This window comes from Amphiura filiformis, chromosome 1 (genome assembly GCF_039555335.1).
Source record: "Amphiura filiformis chromosome 1, Afil_fr2py, whole genome shotgun sequence".
In the NCBI taxonomy this organism is placed as follows: domain Eukaryota; kingdom Metazoa; phylum Echinodermata; class Ophiuroidea; order Amphilepidida; family Amphiuridae; genus Amphiura; species Amphiura filiformis.
Window position 1 is genome coordinate 95,103,432 of NC_092628.1, and position 22,140 is coordinate 95,125,571.

The 22,140-nt window shown below is 34.7% G+C and overlaps 1 protein-coding gene across 1 annotated transcript; it reads left to right on the plus strand.

Moving 5' to 3' along the window:
- The first annotated feature begins 6,154 nt into the window (after positions 1 to 6,154).
- LOC140158587 (myelin P2 protein-like) lies at positions 6,155 to 11,522 on the plus strand. Its single transcript, XM_072181733.1, has 4 exons — positions 6,155 to 6,344; positions 9,413 to 9,585; positions 9,948 to 10,064; positions 11,106 to 11,522. The coding sequence occupies exons 1-4, from the start codon at positions 6,272 to 6,274 to the stop codon at positions 11,154 to 11,156; spliced, it is 414 nt and encodes a 137-aa protein (XP_072037834.1). The 5' UTR covers positions 6,155 to 6,271; the 3' UTR covers positions 11,157 to 11,522.
- Positions 11,523 to 22,140: the final 10,618 nt, after the last annotated feature.

A 22,140-nucleotide genomic window follows, 5' to 3' on the forward strand; every position in this document is an offset into this window, starting at 1 on the left:
TAAATGGTCATATTTCCGTACAGCAATATTGTTTTTAGTCATATTTGGTCTCAATTTGTTAAGAAATATATTTGGAAGAAGTCGCTCATGTCCAATTTCTTTGAAAGTTACGAAAATATTGGCATTTTTGACCAAAAATGAGCATTTTTTACATTTTTTTCAGACAAAATAAAAATCGATATTTGTGAGCAAGGATGCGTGCTTGCTTAATTTTGCATGGGGACAAATGTCACAAAAACAAAACCTTGCCCATATACAGCGAAGATCAATTTTTTCATTTTCTTTTCTTCATGGAATGTAATACTCTGACCAAAGTTGCCCCAAATGCGGGGTAACTTTGGTCAGGCTATTTTCAACCCCTATATAGGGCACCCTTTCAAAATTATTCAAAAATCTTTTTCAACTTCAAGGTGTAGAAGGGAACCCTAACGTCATAAAAAAGAGATAATTAGAAATATATTTGGTTTTGTTTGGAAGCAGTGGTTTAAAAACTCTGAAAAGTGCCCAAAGTTACCCGTTTTACGGTATCGGATAGGCCTACTGATCGATGTAAGTAAATATTCAAGCATGCCAAAATACCATCAGATGAAACATCAGATATACTAATGACAAATAAAAAATTATACAGAAAATAGACCTACTGTGGCTTTTATCATTATTAAACATGCCCGAAGAGAACGATTTGAAAATAAACAGATTCATAGGCCTAAATACATTGATACAGAATGTGTATTATGTATATGTAGCAATGTTGCCCAAAATATGACAAATTATATGTAGGGCCTAAGCCACTGAAAACGTATAAAAATATAAAGAAGGAAAAAAATGTTATAAAAAACAGTAAGCGTAGAAAGAAAGGTCCAAATAAATAAAAGTAAAGGCCTACGAAGTAAAGCCTAAGTGAGGGTAAAAACACATCTTGCATAATAAGTACAACGTACTTAGCCAACAATTTAACCTGCCCGTTTTGATCTTGACTTACTTTTCACAGATTGCATTGTAAGGGCTCGGATAGCGACGTTTTTACGTATTTTGTTTGTGGCACCTAAGAGCAAATCAGACACATCCTTCTGATATCAAATAATTTAGATTCGCGATACATATTACAATACACATTTTAAGGCAAATTATTAAAAATTGATATTTTTGAAATTTAAACAGTCCTCAAAGTAAATTGTATAAATCTAACGATATGCAGTAAATATTAGGAAGTTGGGTTGAACAGCCGTCAATCATATGAAAATTGTGACCTTCATTATTAAAGATATAGATTTTTTCCTCAAAACACTAAAAAAAAGTAGGTCTTTTTGGAAACAAATGTTTAGGTTCTATATGAAAGGTCAAATTTTCAATTGAGTCGGCTTTTCATCCCAGCTACATAGGCCTATAGTTTAATTACATATCATTAGATTTATAAAGTTTACTTCGAGGACTGTTAAATTTGGACAAATATAAAAAATATGAAATTTTAATAATTTGTATTACATCGCGAATTTCACAAAATCAAAATTATTATTATTAGGTATGTCACAGTGGCTGCACAATAATTCTGTCATACTGTGCACGCATACATAACAGTGAATCAAAAAGCGCGCGGATCAAAGTTGGCCAATTTTTTAAAACATACATGTCAAAAAAAACGATTTCCTCGTTATGTTTCATTGATCACAATAATTTGTCTTTTTAATATATGATAGGTGAAACATTTCCTAAATCACTATCAACTCCGCCGAAATTAAACACTGCCTAGTTTAAGAGTTAAGACCTGTTTTATGAATTTTTTTAGATCGTCCATAAATCAATAAATATAGGTCTCTCGAAATAGAGGACCTAGTACCACCGCGGTGCACCGGTCTGAAATACCAGTGTTTGTTATCATGTATTTTTTTCCTTGGACAATGAGTGAAACACTTCCCTATACCAATTGAAAACTCGGTGCACTTAGGCAATTAACTGCAGTTTCTTTATTCAACATCACAGCAGGTTCATATTTGACAAAATCATGCTGTATGGATAAAACATAAATAAAACATTGAAAAAAGTAAAAATTACATATGCCTAATTAACATAAGAATGGCATAAATATATAATTCGATGTAATTAGCTAATTTGCATAATTAATGACTTTTTGTGTATTTTTTGTTACCAAATGAAAGAACTTTGGGTACTTATGTGTGCAAAAAAAACCGCATCCTCATATCATGTACGGTTCTCTGTTGGCATTATTTTTGCATATTAATTCCGTTTTTTAAAGTTGCAAATCTTTTAAAAACTAGATTGTCTCAGCAGCAGGGGACATTAGGCTGTCATGTGCATCTAGGTGTAGAGGCTTATCCTCTTATTCCCACTTGAGCATTCTCAAGTACACTTAAAGTTTTTTGGTCTCCTGGTCAATTCAGTTTTAATGTAGGGGTTGTTGTTATGTTGTTATAGCAACAAGCTCAGTTTTTCTGTCCAGTCAGCTGTCACTTTAGTGGTGTGCAGCCATTCAGGTCTCCTGTCTTATTTTTTCATTCCTTTGTTATGTCCATAGTTCTCCTAGTGATGCACTTGCAATTGTTCCTTCGATCTTGATGGACCAAAAATCCCACCCACCCTCCCAAAAGCTGGAAGGGTGAATCAGTTAACTAAATATGGTTAAAGATACTCCAATAAAATGGTATGTCCAATTATGCTGCTTTATGCTTAAAATAGAGGCTTTGTATGGAATTTCTTCAAATCTTGAAGAATATCATTAGTAGATTGTCTCCACTTTCTACTGCGTTTTATAGAAGGGGAATGAATGCTTTGTATGGAGTTTCTTCAAAACCTGAAGAATCTCGTCAGTAGATTGTCTCCACTTTCTACTGCGTTTTTATAGAGGGTGGGGGAGTTTCTTCGAAACCTGAAGAATCTCGTCAGTAGATTGTCTCCACTTTCTACTGCGTTTTATGGTATTGATTGGTTTTATTGGGCTATCGAATGCTTTGTATGGAGTTTCTTCAAATCCTGAAGAATCTCGTCAGTAGATTGTCTCCACTTTCTACTGCGTTTTATGGTATTGGTTGGTTTTATTGGGCTATTGATTGCTTTGAATGGAGTTTCTTCAAAACCTGAAGAATCTCGTCAGTAGATTGTCTCCACTTTCTACTGCGTTTTATGGTATTGAATGGTTTTATTGGGCTATTGAAAGCTTTGTATGGAGTTTCTTCAAAACCTGAAGAATCTCGTCAGTAGATTGTCTCCACTTTCTACTGCGTTTTATGGTATTTGTTGGTTTTATTGGGCTATTGATTGCTTTGAATGGAGTTTCTTCAAAACCTGAAGAATCTCATAAGTAGATTGTCTCCACTTTCTACTGCGTTTTTATAGAGGGTGGTGGAGTTTCTTCAAAACCTGAAGAATCTCGTCAGTAGATTGTCTCCACTTTCTACTGCGTTTTTAGTGAGGGTGGTGGAGTTTCTTCAAAACCTGAAGAATCTTGTCAGTAGATTGTCTCCACTTTCTACTGCGTTTTATAGTGGGCTATTGGTTGCCTTCATGCTTTTCTCCCTTTCTACTGCGTTTTATACCAGGGTTATAAATGCTTTGTTGCTTATTTGGAGTATCTTTATTTACTTGGTTGTAAATAACCGTGGATTTAATATATTATATATCAGTAAATGGTTTAAGCATTGATGCCAGATCTGGCTGAATACAAAATGTTCGTTTGCTAGTGTTGGCATTGTTTATTCTTTTGGAGATTTCTAATTATTTAATTGCGGTTAAAAATGCTGTTTTCCAATCCAATCCTCTGTTTGATCCAAAGATGTATCTGTTTAAGATATGCTTAAGATTTGCTTAAGATGAAATTGGTTAAATGTGATTCAGAAGTCAACTTTTGTTTGTCCAGCCTGTATGGTTGGCTTGTACACATTTTCCAATAATTTGTGTGTTTATTGATTTATATGAAGATAATCAATAATTCCAAATGCTTGCTGCAATTAATTATCTCAATGTATATAATTTGTTTAATTGATATGAAATCTGTTATTATCTCAATATAGTCTTAATTTCTATGAGATTGTGAAATTATTATAAATAAGCTTATGTGTATTAAATGGTCCTCATGATCGTGGGGCAATGCGGAGTCTATTCTTTGCGTTGTTGTGCTTTCCTGCTGTCTCGAGACAATTAGCTGGACTAAGCTTTTATTTATCTGCAGATTGGTCAAAATGGCTAAAATTGTATATTTGGTGGATTTATTACATTTATTCGAGGAGAGATTTTTTAATCTTGTTTTCTTTAACGAAGTCCGGAAAGATATGCAATTAATCTGTGATACTTAAATCAATGCTACCTTTTCAAGTAAGTGTCCGAATAAGCATTACGAGTCGGAGAGAGTACCATTTTGGCATTTATGGCAATTTGTGGCAGGTTTTCACCCGATTTCCGGGTATCTTCAAGTTGACGTTACATCACTTTGCATTATCCGATTTCAATTCTGTTTTTTGTTTTTTGAAGCATTCATAACGATGATTCAATTAAAAGCGTCAAATAACATGTTTCTGCTGCGCTTATTTTTGGGGTGATATACCTATTATTATTATTAGATATAGGGACAATCCTCGTATTCAGCATGCAATTCGATATGTCTGATGTGCTCTCAGGTCCCATGACAATACTGTGCAAATGTTGCTATCCGCTTCCTCAATTTATTGTATTAATGAAAATCATTTTCTTCTTGTTTTTCGTATCATTGTTTTGCATGAATGAAGTGATGATAACAATACCGCACTTTTCGCAAATACTTGCTTTTCAAAAGTGCAATTGATATTAACATTACATTCGTAAATGCCAGTACTTTTTCCCTGAAAAGTATTTGCTTTTCAGAGAAAAGAGAAAGGCATTTACGAATGGCGTGTTATTGTGATCATCGCTCCATTCGTGGAAAATAATGGAGCGGTAAAACAATAGCGCGACGTCATAGGTGTGTATTAAATTCAATTAAGCAAAGACAAATTATCGTCACAACAATATAAGATTGAAATGGGTTGTGTTCAAATTTATATACATCATCATGTTAAAACTGTCATTCAAATGTTCATGAAAGTGTTCCAAATTAGTGTTAAAATGTTTTATGCATTAGAGTTGCCTTTTAGAGGTATGGTGGACACAATAGGATGGCGCTGCACAAAGTGGGTAAAGTCTTTTGAATTTGGCAGGTCTGGAATTTTGCGGGTTTTACCCATATTGCATACTGCCCTCCTATTGTGTACGCCGCGCCATGTTTCCAAAAGGCCAATTAAGTCTTACTCAAAAGTGTTTATAATAACATAAAGACCTCACATGTTCTCTAATAAACTTATTTATATGTGTAAGTTTTCCTAAAGTATTCCAAAGTCTAAATTTTTTGAAATATCTGGAAAAAAATCTGACAAATCCCAGAAATTGAGGAGGGAGGGGGTGAGAACCAAAACAGCAATTTTATACGGCCTTATTTTCGCGCTGGATTCAAATCAACACATAGCTTTTTTTAAATTCAGGGTTTTTACTTTAAATGTGTTGTTAATATTGAACGAAATTGGGCGAATGGGGTATCAAAATGCGTGTACATCACCTGCCTTATGTTAAAATATTGTGAATACAGTATGATTAATAATTCCGAAGGTAAAGACGTATTTGTCACGGCTGCGTGACTTTTTGTGCAGTCTTTTATAGCTCAATCCACACTTTTTGTGAGCATTAAAGACACCTTATCGCGGAAGTAAGAAACATCAAGCTAAAAACTCGGATTAAATAAAAACAACACGTATTCATAAAATGAAAACATTTTGACGTTTTTATAACATTTATACACCACTCTCAAGTTAATATACTTTTCCAATTTTGGGAAGCATGAACATGATGAAGACGGAAATAAAAAATCTTCATACACACATAATTGTATTTATATATTTGCATATGTTTCTTTGGTTAAACATCAATTAATAACGCCAAGCTGCAATGTCTCGGCATTTAGCTCCCTTTATAAGCTTTTATAGCTTTTATGTTTGCTCCCGAGTAGCTCAATAAATATGCTACCTGTACCTGAAATACATTTTGGTATAAAGCACCCCTGGTTTGAAAATGGCTTTGCCTATAATAGCTGATGCACGTGATTTATCATAAGTTTATCGAACTTGGTCTCCTGGTATCAGATATCGATATAAAACCAACCTATAGTTCGCTGATCTGCCCTTTTGGCTTCTAGTGGAGGCATACACAGCACCAATCATTCAATTTCTTAGATAATTCCGATATATTTATCAAAATGGTGGACAGATTTTGTGGAAAGTACAAGCTCGAAAAGAGCGAGAACTTCGATGAATTCATGAAAGCATTAGGTAAGTCGTTATACAGTATTCTACCGCTTCTGCATCTCCATCATTATCCAATCTTTTATACATGTTACTTTGGTATTCATAATGTTATTTGTGATGTGAAATATTCCCGGGGAAATATTTTAAATTTCTCATTCTCAGTATAAAGTACAAAAGTATCATGCTTAGCCTAATTGCTGCTTTTGAGGGTTTTGGAGGCATGGAATCATGTATACCACACCACAGATCCTGGAACGAACGAAGGATGACAGCGAGTCGGTCATGATTGAATAATTTCAAGTCTTACTAAACCATGCTACCATCACGTCACGGCTACCCATGCTGTGCCCAATTTATCTGTTATGCATTTTATGAATGATCAAGTTCAACGTCATGTTCAGTATGGTCTAGACATGCTTATTAAGGGTATAGAAAGCTATAGAAGCTTATAGACGAGGTATTGTTGGTCGAAGCAACCAAAAAATCGATTATTATTATCTAGATCAATATATTATTGAAAAATGACATCTTGATGTTTTGCAAAAGTTCATTCTACAAATCCTATACTTTGAAAACTTGCTTAATTTATTGTTGTTAATGAGTTATGTATGTTTTACAAAAGTGTTGTTGTTTCAGCCCACTTTACAACATAACTCAAGAACCACAGTACATACAAAAGTATATCTGTGATATTTGAATTCTTTTAAATGCTCGCTATGTAAATGAGTTATGCAGTTTTTGCCAAAGCTCACTACCATTCGCAAGATGATGTGAACTACCAAATCGCAACAGTTCAAAATAGTTATAACCTTAAAATAGCATGGTATAGCAGTATCACTGTAATATAGCTTATATCTGCTTATATCGTTATACCATACATTGTTTTCAACATGTCCAAAGAGGACATATATTTTCACTATCAAAAAGCAATGAGCACAGATAGGCCCTAGTCTTGACAATCATAATTTAAAAAAAAATTGCAACCCAAGTTTATAAATATGCCATACCCTATACCGCTCACATGCATGCATTTTTTTCTTATATTTATCCATCTTGAAGCTGCATAATTGATAATGATATAGCAAAATGGTAATAGACATAAATACTCAGCCAAATAATTATATTTTCCTTCAAACACAAAACTCGGTCGTATAAACCTGAATAAGGAGCAACATTCTTTAGGGTTTTGGGGTCAAGAAGAATAGTTGAACTCATGGTGACATAGAAAGCTTTAGAAAATCTCATTTTGACCTGTGCCTCAACTTACTCCCAAGTTGTTACTGCTGTGCACAGCAAGGCACTTTATTGGTTTTAATAATAATAACAACGATGTTTTAAAATACAGGGTGTCCCAGAAAAAATTACCGAGTGAATAAAATTGAGTGTAAGTCGAGAAATAGACATCAGAATCAAAAACTTCAAAATGTGGGGCATAGCCTATTTTATTGTGCATCACATACGAAAAGTTTATTTGATTCGATTGACTGGTTGCGAAGATATTAACGATTACATAATGCGCGCATCAATGCAGTTCATTCCAAGTTTGATCAACAGGCGCTTTTTCATATTCGCTCACCGCTTCCTAAAGTTTGTGTATCTTATTAAATTTAGTCCACATAATCTATTTTATAATCCGACGGTGTTATGTTTTCCATGCTTCACTGAAGATAAATAACAATTTGTCCGAGAAAACTTCGATTTCTGTAATTGGAAGCTTTCCATCTTCAATTCTTTATGTTGTGCAAATATGTTATATTTTAACTTTTCAAAGAACATTTGAGCCAAGAATGACAATAATCAACTGCTTACAGTTTTACGTGTGATTTTTTGATACTATACAACATTAATGTTTTGCATTACAATTTCTTGGAAATATTCCAAAAACATTAATGTGTGTGAGAAATGTTTTAATCCAGCTGGAATTCTTTTTACAATAATTCTTTATGCAACATTTATATCAACATTAACGAAAAAAAGTACCGAGCATCATGTTACATGCAAGCTTTCATTTTCAATATCGTGCAGGTTTTAAAATTTGAACAAAACCTAATCAGATGTTTTGAAAGAAACAGATTGTTTAAAAAGAACGAAAAGGATTTCATCGAACAAAATATGAAGCCCAAATGACAGTGTTAACCACTAGTGCGCATGGTGTTGAATGATCTTTCTTTCAAACTTGGAATGAAGTGAATTGAGGCATGTGTTATGTAATCGCTCATTTCTTCGCAATCAGTCAACCGATTCCAGTAAAATTAGCGTATAAGATGCAAAATAAGATGAGCTACACGCTGATGTTTAGAGTTTTGGATTCTGATGTCTATTTCTCGACTTACGTCCAAATTCATTCGCCCGGTAATTTTTTCTGGGACACCCTGTATGCCCAAAACGTCTTTGGCTGGGCATATAAATATGGGCACATACACGGACATTTTGAAGCATTATGTAAATGTTTGCTTTTGCCATCAAACATGAATTTATATGAACGATTTCTTGCTTTCATTAGCATTTAATAGATATACTATAGATATTTTATTGCTTTTCAATGTTATCAAACAACAAATAAACCCAAGTATATTCATGTTGGCATATTTACATATACTCATGTTTTCATATCAATAATGAATTAACATTCACCCTTTATCAATAGCCTCATCATCAGGATCTACAATACATTTTCTTCAGTCATTCCAGTAATTTCGTTTCCATTTTCTTCTTTTAACTTTTCACATCTTTATTTTTTATTCTTTTTGTTTAGATAAGATATTGCATCGATTGAAAACACATTTTCCCAATTATGGACTCTTTTCCAAGTGTAAAAATACTTTATGCTATGATAATGAAAATGTAGCCGGACGTCTAATTTAGCATTATATGTGTTTAGTTTCCTTTCTCATGTAGATATATTGTATCAATGAAATTATTAATAGTGTGGTATCAGATTAAACATTCTAGATGATCAAAAAGGTGCCCATTTTTTTCTATTATTTTTTTACCCAATACCGTCTCACAGTCATAATCTGATGAAGTCGGGCGCATGAGAGAACTGCTTACAAATTAATTTTACAATAATACTACCCATCTTCTCATTGCAGGTGTAAACATAGCCCTCCGTAAAATCGGGCAGGTTACCAAGCCTCAAATGACCATCTCGCAAGAAGGGGACCAGGTTACCTTCTTCTCAGAGTCTTCCTTCAAGAACATCAAAGTCACATTCAAACTTGGGGAGGACTTCAATGACACTTCACCTGACGGCAGGAAAGTTATTGTAAGTATTGAACAACGTGTAAGCATTTCAAAACAACATCAGGAAAATATCATTCCCATGACACTAAGGAAAATATGCTATTGATTGATTGATATATACTGTATGTGTGGGTCGGGGTGTGTACTGTAGGCCTATGTGAGAGGGATTTATAGGCCAAAAAATAGGGGACTGATGTGTGTGCAAAAATTGGCACATTTGTTCTTGTAAATCGTTTTGAAAGGAGACACAGGATCTGGAAAAAGGACACTGTTATCAGCTTTGTGAGAAGAGAAAACACGTAATAATTTAGTCTGCACGAAGTGGTTTTTGGAGTGTGGGGTTATAAAGCTAATTAATATATATTTGTTTATATTAAATCACAGAATAACATAACTTTGGACGGTAACAAATTAATCCAGATAGAGAAACCAGCAGCAGGGGAATCGGGCAAAGAGGTTACATACGTCAGGGATATCGATGCCAATGGCGACTTAGTAGTAGTAAGTAATATACGCAGTCTTAATATATTTTGATCCTATTTCCCCGCATATAGTTCATATTTTGTGTGTTTTGAGTCGTGAAACGCACATAAATACTCTTGTTCCATACGACAACAGCTATCATGCCTACCTGTTAAGTCTAATATAAACTTGTTTGTGCCTAAAGTTTCATTAAAAAAACCGACTGTAAACTGTTACGTATAAGTAAAAATGATTATAGTTCCATTAAAAATGTGATACTTTGCGAAGCGATCCTTAAAAAGTCATGAATTTATTAATCATAGGAGACGCTGAATGAGGAAAACAAGCATAATGCCAAATAAAATAAAAAACATGTTTCACGTCCGGGTTTTTAAAAAAAAAGGAGGAAGAGGGGTCTTTTTATTTTCTATTTTTATCACAAAATCGGTGTAAATACCCATAATTACAGCTGTTTAGCGGTATACAATAAATATGCCTGGAAAAAGGAGGAGGCCTCTTTTTATTTGTTGTTCTGAGAGGTAGCCCCCCCCCTCTAATCACAAAACCTTACAAAAGTGTTTCTTGTATATTAGCAAGGCTATAGAAAGCATCTCTAATTCCAAGACATATTTTTTGAAAAGTTATATAACCGAATTTCAAAAAATAAAAATATAATTGATGAAACCTCAAAAAAGGTAGCGGGAGGGGACATGAAACATGTTTATTTTTTTATTTGGCCGAAATTGTTGTATTTTGGCTGTTCAGACCATTACGGGATTTTTATTTTCACGTTTTAGAACAACCTCTCAACATGCTCAATAAGTTATAAGTTAAATCTGAGATATATTCGTCTGCAGGTTAAATACAAAACTTGCTGTGATTAAAATGCAGTACGGAATAAAATACAAAAGCTTTGTATATACCATGCGCACAACATAAATTTATCCAAATAAAAACTTTTTTTGAGGGGGTATCCTTAGTTTGTAGTTTGCGAATATCCGCGAATGCTCAATCATAAAAATAAAGAAAATTCTAATTTATTAAGACATTTTCTTAATATTTTGCTTTTATTTTCTCCAGGTCTGTACAACTGAAGGTATCACATGCACAAGACTCTACAAGAAGGTTTAAATCGAAGTGCATTCTGCCAAAGCACAAAATATTGCCAAATTTGTAAATAAGAACATTTATGAAGTGAACGACTGAGTATTCATGAACGAGTACTAGTATATCTGACTATCTGAGCTTGATCGACTATTTAAAGTCTAAAGATTGGTGGAAAGATAAAACAATCGGTAAAATAAGGTTTCAGTTGATGACATGACTTGTTTGCAAATTGATACTATAAAGCATTATCATATATAAACATGAAGACACAATTATAACGCATCGTTATCTTATCTCTATTTGATATTGCTAACGGTCCAGTGGCGTACCGTATACTTTTCCAATGCTATTTATCTTGTGACTGAATTATGGCCATGTATGCAAGTTCAACTTAAGAAAACGTGTCTTAAAATCCACCTAAATGTCTTTATTACGTCATACACTGTTGAAGACATGTCTGCATTAGAGACATAAACAAGACGCTATTATATTTTTGCAGTAGCAACTCAAAACAAAAGGGAATTTATGTTATTTGTCCCCTTACAGGTGGTTTGCAAACAGCAATAATTGAAACCTTATTTTTTTGACTGACATTAAGACAGTATTGCTCTATTTTTCTATCATATAACGTGACAATCAACATAAATGCATCAAGTATGTAACAAAAGAAGGAACTAATTGTACAATTTTGAATTGTTGTGAAATTGTAATATACAAAATGTAGGTGACTAATTATGGTGTATAGTAATTAGGCTTAGCCTAAAGGATATATATGGCCTATAGCTCACTGAGTATTCTGTTATTCTATATAAATTTATATTAAATGCTCTTAATTAGTGTATGACAAAATCCACAGAATACTGTGCGAATATCATAATCAGCCTGCAGTTCAAGGGGAGGGTGTCACATGCATTTGTGGGTTAAATATCGGCAGACTTAGGTTCTCGAGCAAGCAAGCTATTTTACTTTCAAAGTTATTTTGTATTAAGTAGACATGGTAGTTTAGTTTTAGAGTGCAATAAATATTGCAGCTGTAGCGAAAATTACAAAAAATACATCTCAATTGTGTCTAATTTGTTTGTCTGATTGGACCATATAGGAAAATACCCGTGGTGGCGCCAGGGAAGGGTATGAGGTTAGTCCTACACCCCTTTAATCTTGTGCTTTGAAACAAGAAGTCGGCAAAATTTCGGATCCCACCCGGGGGGGGGGGGCACTCAACTTTAGAAGTGACGGGTATGTGCCTACCGGCGTCGCGAAGGGGCCTATCGGGTACAAAGCGTTATTCTAAAAAGGGGGGTCATTGGGTACAACCAAAATCAAAAAGGGGGTCCTTGGGTGTAATATTTTGAAAAAAGGGGTCATTGAGTATAAGATTTAAAAAAAAAGGGTCATCGGGTAGAAAAGTTTGAAAAAATGGAGCAAAATTTTGAAAGTTTCGGCATAGTTTGGAAAAATGGAGCAAAATTGGACAATTTTGCATTGTTTTGTTGCAATTTTGATGATGCTATTCTAGAAAATCTAGAAAAAAGGGGGTCATTGGGTAGCCGCAACTATAAAAAAAAAGGGGGTCATCGGGTATAGGCGACTTCAAAAGAGGGGCCTATTGACAGGCACATACCGTCACTTCCAAAGTTGAGTGCCCCCCGATCCCACCAACAAAATCTTACCCCCACTGCCCCACAAAAAAACCAAAAAAAAACTGCCACGCCACTGGCAAATATACGCCATAAGCATGATAAGTAACGCAATGACGTCAACGATGATACGCAATGAGGTCAACGATGATGTGAACGATGATGATCAGGACCGTAACGCAGGATTTATTGGTACTCTAAAAAAAATGGCACCTTTTTCATCTGAAAAGTGCGCATGCATAGATTTTTGTGTGAAAAGTAGACATGCACCCCAGAAAAAGGCCGTTTTGGACTTATGGAACGTCTATTTAAAAAAAAGGACATTTCGTCAACTTTTCTCCCACTTTTGGACCCTTTAATGAAAAAAAAATAGCAAGAAGTAGGCCTTTCTGTCGCCCTCCTGCGCATTTGATACTGAACAAAGCAATACAGTGACCCAATCAAGTTAAAGGGGTTGTTTCTTGTTTAAAGGTGGGTGGGCAGATATTTTCATTTTTTGTATCTCACATTGAGGCCCGTACCTGTAGAGCTTTCTTCTGATGCTAAAATCTCCATGTTTATATGATACAGTGGGGATGGGGTTGTTGATCTGATCATACCCCTTTAATAAGAAAAAAACCAGTAAATAGCAAGAAGTAGGCCTTTCTGTCGCCCTCCTGCGCATGATGAAACATCAGCAGCTATTAATATTTGGTTGTCAATTTCACAAGACTACACGTAGATATCATTTGGATGTCCTTATAGAGACACGTGGAAGTATTTGTATTACTCCGTAGTCTACATCCCTGGTAGTCTAGACTCTGTGTGAACTGCTACATACGCCCCCTTTTTATCACCAATTATCGCAATCTCACCACCATTTGCCGATTTTTTATCATTAATTTATCAGGATCTCACGACCTTTTGCGCTTTTGAATAAATAGAATTGCTGGAAAACAAACGATCGTTACAAACGAAGATTGATACAATGTAGTCCCAACAAACTATAGGCCTACAAAAGACAAAAAAATCATATGTGCCATGCTCACTCACCAAGGCCTATAAAATGTGAGCAAAGTTAGGATCGGAGAAAAGTATCAATTTGCATCAATATGTAGGGAATAGATTTATTTACTTATGTATACAATTTTACACACTAATAGTGTCAAAAGCATCCATCAAATGACTTCGATTGGGCCTTTATTTTGCAAAATGGTCCAACTTTTGAGCTCTTTTGAGAGGGGACATGCCCCCCCCCCCTCAGACACCCCAGCGTATGGATAAACAAGTGACCTTTTTTGCCAACCATACACTTCATGTTTTAAGCAATAACTAAAATAATTAGGCACAAATGGCTTCAATTGGGCCTTCATTTTGCAAATTTTCACCCCCCCTGCGTATGTAAAAAAAAAAATATTTATTCATATGCATTTTCTTTAATTGTTTAATTACTTATTTACTTGATTTATTTCTTGTCATTTACTTTAACTTGTTTTAAATTTAATCGCCTTGTCTCCCAATTCATTCAAACGCAGCTATAAAGATTATCTGATTTCTTTATACTCATAAATTTATTGCTTCATAAATGCCCTGTATCATAACATTCTATTTTGTACTGTATAAAGTTAATGCATTTTTTTTTTATCAATCGACTTTTGTTTATATGTTATTGCCATTGCCAACGTCATTGTCTGTCTGCACTAGTCCTGTCAGTCTGCCGTTTTTCACCCCGTCCTTGTCTGTTGTCTGTAGGCGTCTTTTGTTTTTGCACCGAGGGCAATCATGTCTTACGAGCTTTGCTCTTGTGATTGTCCTACCATCCTTTTCTTGAATATTTTGTTATTGTATATAATATGATGGTGAAATAAACTTGAACTTGAATGTATAAAGAATTTTCGGCTTGTTCAAACTACAATAATATTAATGCCAAAATGGTCACCAAGTTGTCCACTTCTCAGGGGAAACATGGAAACATCATCCTTCGAAAACCGCCTGCTGCTTCTCGGCCATTTGATACATTTTCTACATCGTTTTTTCAAATCCCCCCACTGCTCTAGATCCATCACTGGGCCGCATAGTCTCTTTCTGAACAAATTTCGGCGAGGACAAAAATGGAAGCACATTTCTGACATTAAGCAATTCACTATATTCAGTATAATATTATATTATTACTAGTTTATTACAAATCACAACTGCCTTATAATTATGTGGTATAAAAATAAACCTAAAATTTACAAAAATGCTTTATATTACTCCAATAATGAGGGTGCACCAGAAGCAAATTTAATAACAACCTAAAAATATCTGCTCCTTTGATACTTATGAATACCATAAGCCACTACTTTTACTGGATGAGAAGCCTTTTCCAGATTTTTTTTTTTGTGAGCCAAAACTGAACAAAGCAATACAGTGAACCAATCAAGTTAAAGGAGTTGTTTCTTGTTTAAAGGTGGGTGGGCAGATATTTTCATTTTTTGTACCTCACATTGAGGCCCGTACCTGTAGAGTTTTCTTCTGATGCTGAAATCTCCATGTTTATATGATACAGTGGGGGATGGGGTTGTTGATCTGATCATACCCCTTTAATAAGATGAAAAAAAAATTCCTAGGTAGGTTGCACACCTTTCATTTTTACTACACAGCAAATATCCCAGCAAACACACGTTTCACAATAAAAATTAAATGTCTGGTTATATAAAGGGTATAAAAACGTTTGAATAATATTCATAAAACATTTTTGAAAACCAGATGCAAAACAATCTATTGACAACTGTTGACAATATTTTACAAAAATGTTTGCCCAAAATATTTTACAATAACGTTTTAAAAATGTATTCATGACCTTTATATAACCCAACATTTAAATATTATTAAAATGTTTTGCCGGGGTACCACATTTTCTACATGTATTTCTCTATTGAAAAAATCCAGTAAATTTTTTTTTTTTTACAAAGAAAAAGACTGATAAATTGTTTTTTGCTGTTGCCTGGAAAGCAACTTTTTACATTACAACCAACAAAGTGGTCAAATAATTTGTTTTTCTGAAATAATCATATAATACTTGTCCAATTTTGATGGAATTTTAACCTTACTGTTTTAAATGATAATCCTGAACTTGGCAACAACCCCATCTGGGTTGGATTAATACCTCAGTCTGGTCTATAATGTAAATCTAGCATCCTTTACTAAATCAGGTCTGCAAGCAAATCTGAAATTAGCTGCACGTTTCTACAAACTTTGTTGATGTTTTAAAGCAATGGTTTTTAACACAAGTCCCCACAAAGATAAATGGCAGCCAGTCAAAAACAAATCACTGACCATCTAGGATTTGAACATGGGACCTGTTTGTTCTTTTGTTTTTTGGGGCAGTGTGTGGGTTGATCAGCCCCATAGTTTTGTGGTGCAAGTGTAGTCTAGTGCAAGACGAACCTGAAGATAAAGGCAGAGATGATCTATGCACATAAAAAACCAGAAAACCAGCAAACTTCACACGGGCAAAATCGCAACAGAGGGCTCCTGCTGTCCACTAATCCCAACTACAAGAACTTATACAATAAGTAACACCCTGGGTGCCTCCACTGGAGCAGAGCTAATGTGAGCATCAAAAAACACCATAGCAAATTCAATTCAAAGCCCATATTTGTAATCATGGCACATCCTGATCGGTGGTACACTGGTACTGGTAACTCAACACACTTCTTCTGGTCCAGTTGTTCTTACACCTAGGGAAAAAAAGAAACAATCAAATATAAAATTTCACTTTCTTTCAAAGACACTTTTCAAAATGTATGAACAGTGGTGTACCTAGCCAAATGAACACCACAAGTCCACAACAATGTGTTGATTTTATTCTGCTATTTTGAGACAAGGGGGTAAATCTTCCCCTGTCTGGTACACCACTGGGTATTGACCTGGGTGTATAGATAGAAATACTGTGCTCTTCTCATAATAGTATGCATTTTCCCAAGACTTTCTTGCAATCATAATTTGATTTTAAGATGGGTGTATGTACCTCTTTGTTGCACACAGCTCCACTTATATGCACAACACTAGCCAAACAGTTATGAGGTGAAAAACACATTTATGTGATTGTGAGCTCATTTTTTTTAAAATGATAAGCTTAAACTTACATCAATTTCATCATATGGCGGTGGGGGTAGGTAGGGTTGAGACCAGGCACCAGATTTCTCTGTGAAAACAATCAAAATACATTGTTATGATTTTTGCAAAGTGATGAATAATAATTGACTATAAACCATCCCTACCTAACATGTGAAGGCAGTTCGTCCAGTATGAGCAAAGTACAGAATTTCTCTGGTAAAAGTCGGTAACATTGCCCTCTGTTGATCAATACAGACAGTTTACACTTGGATTCCATTCTGCAATATGTTGTGATCACAATAATTATGATATATTATTATTGATGTTATCATAAATTAGGACTTCTATACTGCACTTATTGAAGAGATCTTCCACCTGAAATCTTGAAAATCATATTAGCCAAGGAGGGCGGGGGAGGATGAATTGGAAATGCGTGATTAACCTTCTTACTGCCTCTCACAAAGCGGCATCATTTACATTTGTGACACGATCTGGTCCACGGGGGCCAAAGGTGGCAAATTTGAAATTGAGATAACGGTAAAAATATGGAGTAAAAAACAATAAAATACATAAGAAAATTGACATCAAAAAACTTCATAACTTAAGAACCAAGTATGCTAGACCTTTGGTGTTTTCAGTAAATGATAGCCTATTGTATGTATAATGTAATAATTACAATAACTCAATTGTCAAAAATGCCTCCTTTGGCCCCCATGGACCAGATAGTGTCACATTTACATTTGCCGATCGAATTACCACATTTGTCTTCTTCCAATGGCAGCATTTTCTTTTTCTTTCTGCTTCTGTCAAATTTTTATTGTTTGAAACAATTTGCTCATAATTTTTTTAACTTTCATCACATCAAAATGTGCTAAATAGTTTGCAATTTTTCAATGTAAATGGCACAAAATGTACAATATTTCACAAAGCTCTAGTTAGGAACTCCTAATCCAATATTTTATTATTAAATGCTCATTTCCAATTGCCTCTTTTGACTATTTTCTTCTGAGAAAACCATTTTTAAAGCCTGATATTAAGTGCATTTGATGTATAAAATAAAATCTCCCAGTGTATTTAACCAATAGTAAATAAGTTTCTCTGCCACATTTATAATTTGAACAAGAGTTAGATGAAATGAAGTAAATCAAGTAATAAAAGGTATCATACTGTAGGAAATATTTCACATACAAATCTTACCATTGTTATGTCCTGCAAACCCTCCTATGACTTGTATCATCTCATGATCCTCATTAACCATATTACTATGGTTACTGGAAACTCCTTGGTTACCGGATCCTCCTTGGTTAAGGCTATAGTAGGCCTGGTTGTCATAGTGACCCAGACCATCATCATAATCATCTGAATAAGTCCTGACTCTATCTACCTGATTCTTGGGAAGCTTGACGAAATCCATACGACGGAGATACTTGGCTAATTTGACAGCAAATATGAGGCTGACTGTCATCCAAAATACAATCCATCCAAGGGAAAACCAAAGTGTGTTCTGTAACATTAAGAACAAATTATACTGGTTTTCTTTAATGAACAGGTGATTATTACATTTACAATAAACTGAAAGGTTTCATGTTGATGGTATTTTTACCTGGGTTTGGTCATTTTCCAAGCCATCTGACAAAAATATTACATTGTCATTTAAATATTTCCAGTTGAGTTGTAGAAACAGATACATTCTACAGCAGATATGGATTTCTTATAAGAATTATCACTTCAGGAATGTTTTTGATGCAATGTTGGATTTAGAGGTGACAGAAGTAACTGAATGCTGAAGAGTACACCAAGCAAATACTGTGTCATATGCAGTAAGCAAGTGAATTCATGAGGTGTACTTCGTTTATATGCATGCTGCAATGAGAGTGCCCAATTTAGCCATATGACCCTTCAATTTATGATGTGTGGTTCTTCATTTTGCTATTATAAACATAATATTGATTGAGTCTGTAAAGCTTATGTAGGATAAAATCATCTCTCTGGCAGGTCATTCCTATAGTTTGATCAATTCGTAATAGGCTGGAAATGTTAGGCTTTTACCACTACGCAAGAAGACCCATGTTAAGAGTGCTATTAGTTGACCCGCCTAATATATATACTTTGTGTGTTAAAGAAAGTAGACAAAGTATAGGACTTGAATCAATCATTTGTGATGCTTCTGGCTAGATGTTAAAAGCTGATCAAAGTATAGCTTACATCATAATTAATAATGGTTCAGCTCTTTCAAGTACAATGAAATTGTGCATTTAAAAAGCTGATAACTGATATTTTCAAAAAACACATAACCATAACATTTACACCATTCAACCAAGTGTTAACTTACCAAAGATTCCAAGTCATAATGACACATAAGATTGATAGTTGCATCGTAGATGGCTCGTATTGGATAACATCTACCAAAGTCATCTAGCAACTGAAAAGTAATATATGATGATATTAATAATATGTGCATTGAAGACAAATAGGGACATACAAAATTAAACTGTGATAACATTCAACTTCTTGCCTGCACCAGTTTTTCCTCGTAGAACCAAAAGCTCTGATTTCATTTAATCAATATTACTTACCATGCAAAATATTGCATGTGAATATGCCAAATAAATCCTATTCAGAAAGTAGAAAATATAGCACAAACTATCTTCAACTTTTGACTTCAAGAACAAGACAGAAAGAAAGGGCCATTCAATGTGGAGGCACATTTGGGTCCTTATGGATCTAGGCTCAAACAAAATGCTCAAGCCAATCTAAAAAGCCTATAAGCATCCTGGCCTATGTGAAAAGAAAGAAATTTTATTGCAAATATAGAACAAAGAAAAGATGCTCACTCCTAACAAATCATGTTAACAATTTTACTGTTAGAATGAACACACAAAATGTCATACTTACCTGGTCTATTGCTACATCAACAAACTGCTCCATGTATCCGATGACAACATCCAGATAACTTGACAAAGACGTATCCAATACCTCCTCTAAGGCTTTGGTATCGTTCAAATTAGACTCTACCACAATCCCAGCTTTGCCAGTTTCATTAACAGCCAACTCTAATTGTGGTATAAGTGCTTGTAAGTGTTGTGAGTTGGAAAGCATGGATGCCTGCGATGAGACAAACATTTAAATAGCAAATATATTTTGGGGTAAAAATATCATATTAAAATGTACTTACAAATGTATGTATTCTTTGGATATTTAAGATAATAACAAAGGCAACTTAATTCTGCAAATGCATGATATGGAAAGGGGGAAAATGCTTCACAAAAAAAATCAAACACAAGCAAACCATATCAGAAAAAAAAAAGGAAATCTTCTTGAATGGCATTCAACGGAATAGAATATAATGAGTTGATTATTTTATTCCAGAAGCAATGGCTGGCATTAACAGTGGCCATTGTCTTGGTATCTCACAATCCATCAATGTATTTTTTAATACATTCATTCAGGGAGATCAAGCTCCCTTGTGCCCGTGTAAGACATTTTTTATGTGTAGCACAGGGTTGTGGCTATCCCAATTTGAGTATAGGCTAATTGTACTTTTCAGTTGGAGTGCTGGCTCAGAGCACAATCATTTTAGCAACTGCGAGGGTTCAGGGAATAAGCTACAGGGGTATCACTCCCATAAAAATAGGGTTTTTTTGCTTTTTAAGATGAAAAAATCATTTATTTAAAAAAAATTATAATTAATTTCTTTTTGGTGCCAGTTACACCCAACAAGTGTAGCTACAACCTTGGTGTAGTAAGTGTGATTTTGACATGTATCCTATGTGCCCACAAAGTGGTACATTATTGACTAATTTAAAGCTTTATTTGCTTTCCTTAAAAACAAGTATAATATATGGAAATGTTAAACTTACTCGCCTCATATTATCAAAATGACACATTTGTAGTGCAATATGTTGTACAGGGAGTACAGTGGCCAAGCGGAACAGGCTCTGACTCGTAATCGGAAGGTTGCAGGTTCGAGCCCAGGCGATGCCATCGTGTTGTGCCCTTGAGTAAGGCACTTGATCTCAAATACTCTTCTCCACTCAGGTGTACAAATGGTACCGCCATTCTTAAATACTGGGAAGGTAATCGACTCGCTGTGGAGGAGGTGTGGCGATCCCCTCACAGCAACATTTCCCAGTGGAGTCTGGCCTTATCGCTAACAAAAGAGAGATGGGCACTCCGTCCTGTAAATACAGGTTTGACTCCTTTACCTTTATGTTGCTAAATATGCCATCTAAATGGGATATGATTGATGTGTACCAAAAAGGCCAATACTTATAGTATTACTTGAATAATACAAATGGCATACTTGTTTTGGTTCTATTCTGACTGTCTGACATGCTGATTCACACACTGCTTGATTGCATAATATCTAAATAGTCACGCACATTCCATACTCACCATAGTATTCTCCATAACCTGCACAGTATTTTGCTGAATTTGTCTCAAATCCGATGCCACTTGCCTAAGATCATCTGCCACAAGAGCCTAAAATCAAGCAAACAGATACAAAAAAAACTGTATAAATAAAGTGTTGTTTTCTTCATTCTCTGATTTCTTTTTATGTAACAAGCCTTTGTGTCTTCAATAATGGGATGAATATGGGATCAAACAGCAAATAAGGCTGATGTCCGTAATTGTAGTTCTGATTTCATGATTTGATGAGTTGACATTTTACATCATTTTCTTCACATAAACTGCTCAACAGCTGTACAACTATGTAGCCTATGCATTTAAGATGATATAAATGGTGAAAAATATGGGGACATTCTGTGAGAACATGAATTTACCAAAAAATATGGCTGTTGGTGATAGCAGTCAGTGAAATCAGTGATAAATGAATGTTGCTGTTGAAATTAATCAATAAAGACCTTTGGGTGACAAATTAAATTGTTAAATAAGGGGTCTTTGTGTGAGAGCGGTGTTGAAAATGGGGCCCTTAACATCCCTTCTGAAATGAAAGTAACCCCCACCCCGGATTTAGGACTGACAATTCCTGTGGTAATGCATATGATGGGCAAACGTCACTTTCTAGATAGGACCACTGTCCTGTACCCATCATGCATGAGCTACTCTAACTATTATGAACATATATATTTTCCTGAACATATTTGAAAGAAATGTAAACTTTTCTTACATTGTTGTCTGCAGTTGTCTCCAGCTCTCTTGAATATGCATTCAGATCATCTGTTGTCACATTTTCTTGTAACTAAAAAGCAAAAATGGAACAAGTTATAAACACTGAATCAGTTGAAACTGAACTTATTAAGTCAGATATCAAAGATCGATTGATTAAA

Coding starts and splice junctions, on each gene's coding strand:
- LOC140158587 (XM_072181733.1), top strand. CDS start 6,272: ATGGTGGACAGATTTTGTGGAAAGTACAAGCTCGAAAAGAGCGAGAAC. Junction 6,345..9,412: donor TGAATTCATGAAAGCATTAG/GTAAGTCGTTAT, acceptor TTCTCATTGCAG/GTGTAAACATAGCCCTCCGT. Junction 9,586..9,947: donor CTGACGGCAGGAAAGTTATT/GTAAGTATTGAA, acceptor ATTAAATCACAG/AATAACATAACTTTGGACGG.